General features: G+C 39.8%; 1 protein-coding gene across 3 annotated transcripts in view; it reads left to right on the forward strand.

The window, feature by feature from the left end:
• The window catches only part of LOC119660763 (ATP-binding cassette sub-family G member 1), a 221,887-nt gene that overhangs the window by 134,619 nt on the left and 73,631 nt on the right, over window positions 1–13,637 (forward strand). For all 3 annotated transcript variants that reach the window (XM_038069546.1, XM_038069531.1, XM_038069536.1), the window contains exon 6: window positions 9,789–10,027. In XM_038069546.1, the coding sequence (XP_037925474.1) occupies window positions 9,789–10,027 (239 nt within the window). The remainder of the gene's footprint in view (window positions 1–9,788; window positions 10,028–13,637) is intronic.

Below are 13,637 nucleotides of genomic sequence, written 5' to 3' on the forward strand. Positions count from 1 at the left end.
TGTCTATCTATCACACTCATTTTTCTCGGTGACGGGTCTAGCACCAAATTTGGTGGAAGGGTGGGAACTGTACGTACATAGTGTCACATCATTCTCCTTCGAATTTACATGCAAAAGGCGTATGTAATTTGTTTTCTACCAATTACAGTTATGTGGGGTGTCAAATGAAAAGTCTCGAATAGTACTTTTCGAAGCGGTCTTAGTTTTGACATTTGTTGGAAAGATTGGGAGTGCGAAGGGTCGTAAGTGATCATTTCTTTCACGGACTCATTCTCAGAATCTACCCAAACTAACTTCAGCTTTTTAAGTGGCCTACCACATTTCAACCAGTTTTCACAAATACGCCTGCATATTGTACATGAAATATCTCAACGCCAGTGTTTCTCACGCCATCCAAAATACTTTAGGAGATTGTAGTTCGAGCCTTTAGAACCTTTCGCAATATTTGTCGTCCTTCCCTTTGAGAAACCTTCCATGCTCCCTTGCAGTTTATTGGACTACTCCGAAAAAACCTCTGCTTTATCACGAACAATACTGAATTTTCCTCCTATTTCAACCACTGATGGTTCAGAAACACTGAGATTTAAAACAATCACTTAATAGTTTGACCCTCCCCCCTTCCAAAAGGGGCATAAGTTGTATCTTCGTTTCTACCTTATTATCTATTTTCTTACCTAGTTTCTGTTAATTTACTGTTATTATAATACTGAGGTTTCTATGCAATATAGACTCAATCTTTTTACTTACGTGAACCATTAACCCGACCACAAACCCCAAAATTAACTATTATAAATTTAACTTCTCGATTTTGCCGACAAAAATCACAAAAAGGGCAATAATATTGGCAAATCGACTAGCTTAAAATACGACTTCCAAAACAGTATGATGGGATTGTGAGGCAAATAATGGGTCTAATTTTATTCTAACGTCCCAATCTAGGTAGTGGAAAAGCAAAGAAACTTGACAACATTTTGTAATGGAGTCACACCAGGAAAAACACTATTTACCACTTTGAGTAGCGTGGAGCACTATAACTCTGACCAGGTGTAATGATAAAGACTGCACCGGGAGGATCAGCTAAATAGCTATGACTCGGCTTCCAGTGTAGCGTAGACACTATAGCACTGGCCTGACCAATCTTATATTGAGAAGTTTACAAGCGTCATTGCTGGAGAAGCGAAGAAGCTATCGTCCTTTTGAGCAGCGATGAAATTCCATTGTGGCTCAGTTGGATAACGAATGAATTTCATTACGAACCAACATGTTTTATTCTCCTATAGAATTACAATAGTAAACTACATGCTAACTTAGGAACTATCTAAGCAGTTTATCTTAATTTAAGGTATAAACTAAGGTCTAACAAAACTTAAACTTAACAAGTTTATTTCACATATGTATATATGATTAGCCCTATTGGAGGAAAAGTCGAAAAAACCTCCGCTCGATTTTATAAAACGGGGTGGGCGATGCGGGGCAACTGAATCGAAGATGTGGATAGGGTGACGGGTGAAGAGTTTCGGGACTAGAAGCAGGGATGGGTGCTGGATGGAATGGTTTGTAAAATTGTGATTAGGAGTACTCGTGTAGAAGACTATTCTTCCCTAGGGATCAAAAAGTCGGTTTTTGGGATTGGAAAGTAAGGAGTAATTGGGGGAACAGACGAGTTCGCAGAAGGATCTCGTTATGCATGACCCGGCTTTGGATGGGATTGATACTTGTTGAGGAAGTTGAGATCATGATGGTTGGTTTGTGATATATTTGAACTGGTCTTCGATTTTGACGGGGTTAGAACAGTGGCGGAGGACTTTGCACTTGTAGCGCCGGAGTTGTTCCATTTGGGATGGGAAAGGGTCTGACTAGAAAATAAAGCCGAAAATGAGGAGGGCACGGATAAACCGTTTGTAACAAAATAGTTTAATTCTCTTGTAGCGTTGTGATATTGTATTTGGGTCCCAATAGAACATGGGGATCTGAAAGTACCGGTTCATGGCTCAGAGCCTTGGTGATATGAGAAACGTAGGACAGACGGGAGTTCATGATCACCTCGAGATGGGTAACTCCTTTCACGATTGGGATGAGAGTGCTGTGGATTTTGAGGGACAGGATAGAGATTTCACCCCACATTTTCGGCGTCAATCGGATTTTCCGATGAAATATGATGGTTTCGAACTTTTGGGGGCTTATGGATAGTTTTCATTTGGAGAGGTATTTGTGAAGCACGTCTAGATAAAAATTCAGGCAAACTTCATCTAACTGGGTAATTTTGGTGGAGGTACAGAGGAGAATCAACTTTATTTGGAAAACAACATTTTTATTTACCTATATCACTATAAAGCTAAATTAACCTAACTTATGGACTACCTTAACAGCTTAGCTTAATCTATGGTATGAACTATGGCCTAAACTAAGTTATTACTAATGAAGAATTGACAATATATTTTGGAGTCGAAAAAAACCTTCATTCGGTAAATTTTATATAAAAACGGGCGGGCGGGGGAAGAGCTAGGACGTGAGATGGGGGGGGGGGGGGGGGGAGCATGCGGCAGGGGTTTGGAAAAGTAAGCTAGGAGAGGGGCTGAGGATGGGTAGGTTTTGAAATTTGGGATGAGGAGTAGTTGCCGTTGTAAAAGATTACTCTACCGTCGAGGTCGAAAAGCCTTTCTTTCTCTAACAGTAGTTTTGACAAAATTATTTCTAAATGTTTCCTGCCAAATATGAGGAAGAACAGTCGTTGTTTTTGATAGAATTCTTTTAAAAAGGGACAGACAGAGATAAAAAAGACACTAGTTTTATTTATCTGCCCAATAAGGGCATGTTAAACTGCAGTTCAATACCATTTCTTCTCTTCTTTTTAAATGTTTTAAAGTTACAAAAGATATTCGAATTGTCGAAAAGAATATTTTTGGGACCCCGTAGACCAAATCAAGGTCACCACCTCATAGGCAATCTAGAAGCCTTCCTATGTTCGGTTTCACCCTAGGCTGTAGTGGATGCTTTGTCGTAAATATACTGCACGTTTTGTTTATGATTGAGCTTCACCTCTGTCATCACTCCCAAAAGCCATCAAATGGCTCTTTGGGAGATCCACTTCGGATGCTTTTTCCTCACTCCAACTGCCACTTCTGCATCAATAATGCTGCACTCCATGCATTCGTGTTATCACCACCTTGGCCTTCGCGTAGGTTTTAACTCCGAATCTCCATTTGGAATGTTATTCTCTGGTAATAAATCATCCTCATTTACAATTTACAATCTACCAACGGCACCTATTTTTACCTGAGCAACTCTTACGGTAGCTTCTAACAGATTTCATACCTACGTTATTAAACTAATGGTTACGTCTGTTCGGTGGAGGACAGTACGCTAAAAGAGAATCATAATCTTGACAAAAACATTTAAATGTTTCTTGCACGCTCCTTGGTCGTAATGACAACTACTATGCATGTAGGACAAATTTGTGCGGTGAACGGTGCAATAAAGTTACGATTACGGAATCATGCATGAGATGTTTAATGGACTCAGTGTTTATGCAACATTATGAATGTGAATAAACTTGACGAATATTGCTGTAATTCAGAGAAGTGATCTAAGACTGATATTATCGTCATGAAAGTGTGCAGCTAGAATCTTCTTGACCTCGTTTTTCTCGTGACTGAATATATTATAATAATGCAGTTTGCTCCCATTATCGCCATGCCCTAATTTGAGAATGGTGAGAGTGATGGTCACAAATAATGTGCCGATATGTAGTTTTCCTAGATGAGATCTCATATTTAGTGGCAGTCTTTCTGTGCCTATGATGAAAAACGATTTTATAAGCTCTTTCTCTTATAGGTGGAGTGGATTCATAAAAGATAAGAATAGAATGCATTCTCGAGATCCTCAGCTATGTGGTTTCAGTTCCTTTGCATTTCACTCATATTTCACAACCGACTCTAAGTATAGTGACACTTTGATTTAATTATTACACTGCTATTGGACGATCAGGCTTCGGACACAACTAAAAAAATTTTTCGGACCTTCAAAGATATTATATCTTTAGTTGTGTAGTGAAAGAGCTGCTGTTCTTCTCAAATGCTACGGGCTGAATCTGAAGATCTAAGCCTGCTTGATTTTCATCCACGTAACCCTCCCGCAGCAATCACTCATTAAATTAGGGGTCAGCACTGAGAAAAGTACAGGCTTTTAAAATGCTCTTTCCTTCGTCATAGTATTATATATATAAATTTTTGCTACTTTGTCTCGGTAATAAGTGCATATAGCAGAACTTCAGGAGCTGTGTAGATCCACCATAGGATTTCGTTCTTTGATTTCTTATTTTTTTCTGGGTGAAGTTCACATGTACGTGTTTTAATAACCGAGTTTTGCAAACTTGACGGGGTGACATGATTGCAGTTGATAATTAGGTACAATGCACCGGGTATCTCTTTAGTTGTTGGATATCATAGTCCCCTAATCGGATCACAAATATAGAATCGCTTACAAGCTTTCCTTCGAAATCCACCAATTCGATATCCCTAAAAACTGTCTTGTGTATTGGCCTACGCCACCGCTCTATCTCTGGCAGAGCCTGCACGTCTTCTTTCCCTATCATAGATAGATATTACCCTTATAGACTTTCTGGGGTGGATCATCTTTATTCGAATGGATTAAGTGACCCGCCCACTGCCACCTGTTGAGCCGGGTTTTATCCACAACCAGACCATAGTGGTATCGCTCATAAATTGTATCCTTATATAGGATACAGAATGGCCCATTCTCATGTAGGGGGCTAAAAACTATATGTTGTTCGACACATTAACAGCGCTTGTTATTTTTTGTCTAAAATGGAGGTGTTTCTATCTCAGCAGTAATATTCACTTGAAGTTGCTCTACACCAATTTTCTGTTATTGATTATTAACATTAATGAGAGACTAACTTATACATTGAGACAGGTGGTAATTCTATTTCGGACTATATCTTCATATGCTCCAGATTTGTATTAGGTTGTTGCAAATGAAATGGCCGTTTTGGTACTAAAATTTGAAACTACTGTAAAGCTTACAAAAATTTATTTATTTAATGAAAATAGGTGCCAGTCATTTCAAAACATTTCTCCCAGTGAGATTCAAGAGCATGTATGCCAGTTTCGTAGAAGTCCCAACTGTCGGGTGTTGATAAATTCGTCGAAGGCAATTTTGACAGTCTCTTCGTTCCTAAATTGTTTTTCCGCCCAAAAGTGATCCAAATGCTTAAAAAATTGGTAATCGGTTGAAAGGTCCCGTGAATATGGTGGATGAGGCAGAGTCTCATACTTCAATTCGTTCAACTTGTGAACCGTTGTTCTGGATACATGAGGTCGTGCATTGTCGTGAAGGAGTATCACACCATCGTTGTTGACCAATCTCGGTCGTTGAATACTCAATTTTTGGTGCATTTCCTCGAGTTGGACACAGTAAGTCTGTGCATTTATCGTTTCTCCAGGTGCTAAAATAGAATAGTGGATAACTCCAGCTGAAGACCACCGAACAGTCACCATTACCTTCTTCGGATGGAGGCTCGATTTCGGTATATGCTTCGGTGGCTCCTTAGCATCTAGCCATTGTGCTGATCGGCGACGATTGCCGTATAATATCCACTTTTCATCACTCATCATCATGTCACTATTATATGCAACAACAGCGCCAACTGGTGGTGGTTTGATACAGCAAAATTGCAAATAACCTCACTTAATTGTCAAATCGGCCATTTCATGTTCAACAACCTAATAAGTTGGGGTGTACTCCCGATTCCACTATCGAAACCTTTTTAGGTTTTGTTTAGGAAAAAAACTTGATTAGAATTGGTTCAGTGTCCGCTTCTTGGTTCATCTGCCAGGGCCATAAAAAGAATATTCAGTTGCCAATTATGCAGGCCCCTATATTATCCCTCAGCTGTTTGGTTTTGTCTCTAAGCGGGCCCCCAGAGAATTTCGGGCCTTATTAGAATCATATCTATCTTCTCTCCTCCTGTTACTAGATGTTTTGTAACCAATATTCCGCAGTAGTTGCTTAAAATTGAACGTTGTCCCCATTATTACTTCCATATATTGGCCAACTTAAGCTTGGACGATATAATTTCCAGTATTAATAAAAACTTAACTTTTCTTACAGCATTTCGCGGTGGTCAGTTCGTGTTCTGTTCTGGCTTCATCTTTACACCCAAAAGCCTTCAAAAGATGTAGGCAACACATTATTTGAATTCATTGTCAGTATCAAATAAAAACCGTTTTTCCTTCTGATAGTAACTGGGAATAATAGCTGTCGCTAAGGACTTTCTTGGTGGCAGGTCCTCCGACAGGCTGATCAAGAAAATGCAACCAATGTCGTTTGAAACAACATGATAGGATCGAGAATCAAGCCTCGGGAAAATGCTAGAACATTAACCTCACGCGCGAGGACGGGCCTCGGTCCTGTTGAGAAATGGGCAAGGGTTCTTGGGGCATGGGTGGCGTCAGGACGTAAGTAATTTCCGACATTAATGGTCATGTTGGTGAAAAGGCAGAAGATAACAAATGCCACGGAGGAAAGGGGTTTGGAGCGCGCACTGAGGATGGCGAGCGTATAATCGATTTTGCGCATACCCATGACCTTGTTTATCAAATGAGTGTCCCTTCCTACATTTTACAGTGAAAACAGTAAAACCCAAATCGACTATATTCTCATAAGATGCCGGCATTTTATCGTTGTCAGTGATTGCAAAGCCGTTACCTATGAGACCATCGCACCTCCACATCGGCCGTTGATTGACGTCCTGCGAATTAAGCCACCGATAAAACAGCGTGAGAGACGCACTGTCCCGCCGCGCATTAAATGGTAGCGATTTCCTGAGAAGAAAGAAGAAAATATCTCACTTACGGGATTACAAACCATTACGAATGTTGAAGAATCGTAGAACCAAATTAAAGACACGATGTACAAAGCGGATAAACTGATAAGATAAACTGGGATGCCGAGAGAGATCTTTATCGACTTGCGAAAAGCCGAAATCAGCGTACACAGGATATCGAATACTTCTGTGGCTTTAATGATAAGAACGGTACTTTACTTATCGACGGTCGAGCCGCGACGGATAGATGGCGAGAATATTTCGAGCAGATTTCAACTGAAGAATTTGTTCATTCTACACTTCCATAATCATTACCAACATTTGGAGCAGTTCCACCTATCAGCGCAACTCAAGTTGAGGAAGCAATAAAACGAATGAAATCGGGGAAAGCCACACGACGACATCGCATCTGGAAAGCGAAGAGCTGGGACTCAACATTGCGACTCAGTGAATTCTTTAATTGGGTTATTCAAAACGGTAGAACATCATTTGACTGGCAAGAAAATACCACAGTTCGAATATGAAAAAAACAAAGTGTGTATGTAGTGGCGTGACACGTTTTGATCACATTCGCGATCGATATGGGGTTGCACCGATGGTGGAAAATCTGCGAGAGAGGCATCTTGGATGGTATGGTCATGTAATTCGCGCGTGAGAATACAGTCGCCAAGATTGGTGTGAACATCGAAGTCAATGGTTAGCGACCAAAAGGCCGCCGAAACAACGGTGGCTTGATACGCTGAATGGTGATTTAAAAGTCGCGCGAATAACTAGCACAACCTTTAATGCCAAAGGAATGTATCGGTCAAAAAAAGGGATGGCTTGCCTGGAGGTTTCCCAGTTTTAGGTATTAGCACGAACATCTGTCACTCCTGTAACGCGAGAAAAATGCTCTCCACGATGCACGTTCTGCACAACTTGGCATACGTATTGGTTATTGCCTCTACCGTAAGGCTTAAAGCCTTATTAGGTTTTCCAAAAGCTTTGCTTCCCTATATCCTTCTGCGTATTTGCATTAGTCTTTCTGTCATTGTTACCAATGATGTTATTATCCCCCAAGCTCTTATAGCAGTCACAAGATGATATTTACTGAATAATGATGACATGAGTGAACGGGATCGTTCGTATGGCTTTGAGTGACCCTCTCGTGAACATATTGTGAGCTGCCAAAACCATATAATTGTCTCTGATAGGAATGCTTCGCTCCCGAAATTCGCTAAATAATAACTTTAGGTTTCTTTAGGTTTTTTATAGGCTTGTTCTTTCCTTTTTAATAAGTTTTACCTATCGCCTTTAAGGCAAATGTTCGGTTCGATGGCGACTCGAGTGAAAATTAGACAGTTCACTAGTCCATCAGAAGCTAAGTTTTCTTCCGAGAAATGTGCATAATTTCTTTAAACAATAAAACTCCTTTTGTGGGTACCAGATTAAACCACTTCTTCATAAAAGTTTACTAAACCATTGCAAACCCAGTTTGACAGCATTTCCTTTTTCTCCTCCCTTCCTATCTGGAATAAAGTAGCTTAGTGATGGCTGTGGGGGTAATCCTCATTAAAGAGCTAAGACATTTTAGCCATCAGCACAGAGCTAACGAATATCAGTCAAGCAAGTGAACAAATTCTCGTTTTCAGTGATTTTTATATCATCAGGCCTTCCATCAGCCTTTCTTTTGGTCACATGACATTTTTTAGGAAATGCTTTAAGCTCCCACGCTGGCTCTGAATGACAACGTTTTACATTGTATTTAAAAGGGATTTCTATATTCTATTCTATGTGCAAAAGGGAGAGATACTGTCCCTGTATTGAAATCAACATGGCATCACCTTAGAATAAAACTAGCAACTGTATACTGGTGTCTATTATAAGGCTGCAAATTAGGCAGCAATTCAAACTTTGGTATAAACCACAATACCTAGAATTTCGATGCAAATCGTATCATTTGGTATTGGTATTGTTAAGCCGGGAAGTTGATGCCCCGTTGATGTAGTAATCTTGTGCTATCTGCGATGAGGAGTTCACTCAAAATATTTCCTGCTTACCGCAAAAGGGAACTGAAAGGAATAGAGTCTTACTTTTAAAGGACAGGGGAATTATTGAATCCTTATCCATTTGACGACGGACTGATCAATTGGAGAGAAATTTCTTCTCACCTTTTTTTAACCGGATCTTTATTTTTGGGCTAAGCACCCAAGTTATAAAAGAAAGAATTCTGGCGGTTTCGTCCACGGTCGAAGGAATTCATCAGATGCTGCCTCACCTCTGCCTAGGGAGTAGCCGACCGAAAGCGGTTACAAGGCGGTGTTTGCTCCTACCAGGCTTTACCTAGAACAAGGCGGTTTTCTCCCAGGTTGTAACTCGCACCCAAGCTGTACTTGCGGATATATATAAGAGCAAATAACACCTAATCGGTCTCACTGCTCCCAGGGAAGAAGAGAGCATCTGATGAATTGCCTCTATTTGGATTCAAATCTAATAATTTACAAATCTCGAATCTGATTATATGTTATGCTCTGGAAGCGGATATTAGGCTGCCATAAGTAAGCATGAATCCGGTGTTGCATTAATGCCTATGCCATGCAAAGGGCCTCTAATGCTTTGGTAATCGGAAAGAGTCGTATGGACTCTGTAACGGCAAAAGAAAATATTTATTAGGAAACTTTCCGCTCAAAGCCTTCTTTTTGTATACACACACTAAGTTGTCTCTAACCCTAGGCTAACTAGATTTCTATAATCGATCAATGCATGGAACAATCATTCAATTTAAATTTCTAGTTCCCATGGCGAGATTGTGTAATAGAAGCCATGACAATATGACCCATAGCTGATTGACTTTTGATACCCTTTTATTAGTTATAGTTGCAGTTGATTTGTATACCATCTTCATATGAGGCTCTAGTGACATTCATATTCACATTTGATCGTCTTTCTCGTTTTCTTACAGAGGTCTAGACAGCTCATCGTGCGTGCAGTGCGTGTCATTACTGAAGCGCCTTACTCAACACGGCCACACAGTTGTTTGTATTATTCACCAGCCAAGTGCACTAATCTTTGAAATGTTTGATAAGCTGTACGCAGTGGCTGAGGGCAATTGCATTTATCAAGGTCCCGTTAAAGAACTTGTAACATTTCTCAGTGATTTAGGTTTACAATGCCCCAGTTATCATAATCCAGCCGATTACTGTAAGTATTATTTGATTATAAAATGTAGTTAATATTGACATAGTATTTGTGTAACTTATTTGGTGATGGAAAGTGTTTTAAGAAGACTTTATGCTTTAAAGGGCTCGTGAAGTAAGTCACGTACTCCAATTTCTTTCTAGAACTGTTTGGGGGAGGTTATCAACTTTCTAAGCTGTATATTGCCTTCTTTGAACATGAGAAGAAGTTTTATTTATTTAACAAAACTGACTTGTTGCATTCGGGTAAACATTTATCATTTACAATGAACACTAATCAGAGGAGCTGGGAACATCAAAACCCATGGGTGCTCTAGTTCAGTCATGTAATCGAGCGAGAGGAACTTTCGAGTCTTGCAAGAAGTGGTCATCTACTTTGTTAGCAAAGTGGTTTCCGTTGCATAATATAGATGGTATCATTGTCGGCCTTATTTAATGGGCGCAAACTTTCATTTTCTAGTTAGTTTGTTTTTTGGTAACCATCCCGAAATCTAGAAGTAAAAAGTGGATACACAAAAAAGGAAACAAACAATGTATCTCAGTCAAATTTGTATTTTACAAATTGATAGTAAATAGCTTAAAATAACAAGGATAACAATAAGATACCTCGGACTGAGTTTTTAACTGTAATTTTTCGCTTTTCCCAACCACGAAAGTTACTAGATTACGCTCCAATTTTAGCGGGGATCCGAATCGTGCTGGCTGGATATTCTGGGGCTAAACGAGATAAAATAGTGGAATTCTGGGGAGGTTGCCATAAGTAAGCATGAATCCATGAAAATTAATAGGAAAGTTCCCGCTCAAAGCCGCCCTAGGCTAACTAGATTTCTATAATCGATCAATGCATCATTCAATTTAAATTTCTAGTTCCCATGCCGAGATTGTGATTGGATTTACGAAGCGTTTATGTTATATCCCTCGCTACGCAGTCTGGCTTGTTATCATAGGAATCTGGACCATCAAAAATACGCTCGGATGTAAGCTCCTATCCTATAATCTGGTGAAAATACAAGGCCATGTCTTGCATATACATATCGTATCATATATATGTATTTGTTCACGTCGTGGAGTATAGCGTGCCCATACAGCCTCTTCGTTCCTACTGACGTTTTTCTCTCATTTACTTTTCAATAAGATAGTGCTGCAGTTTGGTTATTATCACACTTAATGCTAGCCGCGCGATCAACCTTCGGCAGCAAGACAAGCACAAAGTCGAAAATAAACATCGATGATGACACCCGGGGCCAGACGATCTAGAGGCTGATTACTACTGTGACTTATGCTTTGATTATACCCACCCCTCCCTCGAATAACAGTCAAATTTCAAATTTATAGCGATTACCTGCTTAAGGGACCAGGCCTCATTTCCCTAATGCAACACAAATCATAATTGATGAATTTTGATGAGTGGTGCTTTGGTATGCTTAGGATGTTAGGTCATTTAGGTAAATTCATTGCAATACTTTCCTCACTCCAGCAGTAAGACATGTCGGTAATTCAGAAAAATTCTTTCCTTTTGTGCTGGTCCTGCTTCTTTAGGCTTATGGCCGACCTGACCTTAAAGATAATTAAAGTGTCATTTTTCACATCGAGTAGCAAAGACATTGCAATTGTTGTGGCTGGTATAGATGTAGCAACGGTCGCGCTTATTGTATGATGGAAGAGAAATGATTGGATTTGTGAGCTGCACTTCGTCAAAAACTTCTCTCTCCGATAAAACACGAGGTGGACGGCTACGAGTAGCAGCCTATGGGACGCTGCCTCACTTTACAGGAAACACTTTACGCTAGATATTGTTGTTGCTCGTAGTGTCATTCCAATCCGGAAAAATGTGAGTGTAAATAGCATGTGTATTCAATTCGCTTATATCTATCAGAATGCAAAAGAGTGCCGTAGGCCAACGATTAGCTTGTCAATTGTAGCCGTTTTGCCAACAGTATACAGGGCCTTGACGAGGCATTCCACTTGTCGAAGTCGAATCAAATGGTTGATAGCTTGTCACGTTAATTACGTTGTTGGTGGTCATCAAAACGCAGGCATGTTTGGATTTTCCGGAACATTTCAAGACTCATGGTTTTTCGAAAAATTGGTCTGCCATTGATAACATCCCAGAGTTGTGTAATGCACTCCTGTTACGAGCGGCATACACCACTTAAAGTTCCCACCTTCGCGCTAAATTTTGACTCCAAATTAATTCGTCATAGTGTGCGCAAACCAGCGAGAGATGTGTCAGTAATTCCTTAACAGTTGTTTTGATTGCCAGCACCATCGATCGTCCAGCGGGATGGAAGTACTCAACAAAATATTTCATTGGACAAAAACCAGATTGATCGGTTACCATTCCTCCTTAATTGCGAGCTGGAAAAAGTGAATTGGTATGCGCACCAACGTTCGGTGGGGGTTAATATTGATCACCTCTGAGGGTCTGGGTATTTTTCCCATTGTCTTGTATGCTTCTGGTTTGTTCTTTGTCACAATAGATTTGAACCGTTTAAAAATTAAAATCAAATCAGTAGTGTTCCATGCATTGCACTTTAGTAGTGAGGGGGTCTCGCTTTTTGAATAGTTGAATAACAGTCCGTTTCACCTGGCTTATATCTTTCTTTTTAGTGTACGAGTGTGGGGTCGAAATTTTCCAGCCTGATTAAGAAATGGAGCCAGGGGGTCTGATTCCTTACTGTTATTTTTTAACTCTATATCTGATTAACTTGTGTACCAACTTTCATATCGATTGCTCTATTAGCATAGGTTTGAGAGCTTATCGAAATAGACGTCTCGTAGTTTACATGAAAATGAGCCAAACACCAAGACTCTTCTCCATGAAGTTCTACAGTCAAACAATGAGTTTCTGAGCACTAATAACGCATCAGGTTGAGGACTTCTCGTTGAGGGCACAACTGTTGAACTGATTGAAAACAAATCATAAAACTGTGGTAACAAGTGAGATAACTGAGAGAACTGGAAGGTGAGCGCAATTTTTGGGATGAAAAAGGTGTCTGTTAAGTGGCTGCCGCATTTTTTAAAGCTCAGCCAAAAGTTGACACGAAAAACTGTTGCAATCGTGAATTTGACACTGAACAAGTGAAAGCCTGGCGTATATCTATAACTTTGGATGAAACTTGGGTTCACCATTACACTCCTGAAACCAAACAACAGCAAAATAATAGACTGGACAGATGAACTAATGCTAAAGAATATAGAAACAATTTTTTCGGTTATGGCGGTTCGGTTATATTTTTTTTTGGGACGCAAAGAAATTGTCTTCACGGAAAAGAAATCATCTTCATTGATTACCTTCAGAACGATAAAGAGATCACTGATAAAGTTACTGGAGTCTTTGAATAATGAACTCTAAAAAAACGCTTGTATCTTCCGAAGAAAAATACCGGTTTCTCCATGAAAACCCATCGGTTAATACGTCGATTGTTCCAATGGCTAAAATCAATGAGTTGACATTGGAATTGTTCTCCCAGCCAACATATTCATTCAATTTAGTACCCGGTGACTATCATTTGTTTCCTAACCTCGAAAAATTTGGGAACAATAAGGAAGTTAACAATGCTGTAATTGAGGAGGAACCTGATGTTTCGCACTATAAAAATCTTATCACAGCA

This window comes from Hermetia illucens, chromosome 1, assembly GCF_905115235.1.
Source record: "Hermetia illucens chromosome 1, iHerIll2.2.curated.20191125, whole genome shotgun sequence".
Lineage (NCBI taxonomy): Eukaryota > Metazoa > Arthropoda > Insecta > Diptera > Stratiomyidae > Hermetia > Hermetia illucens.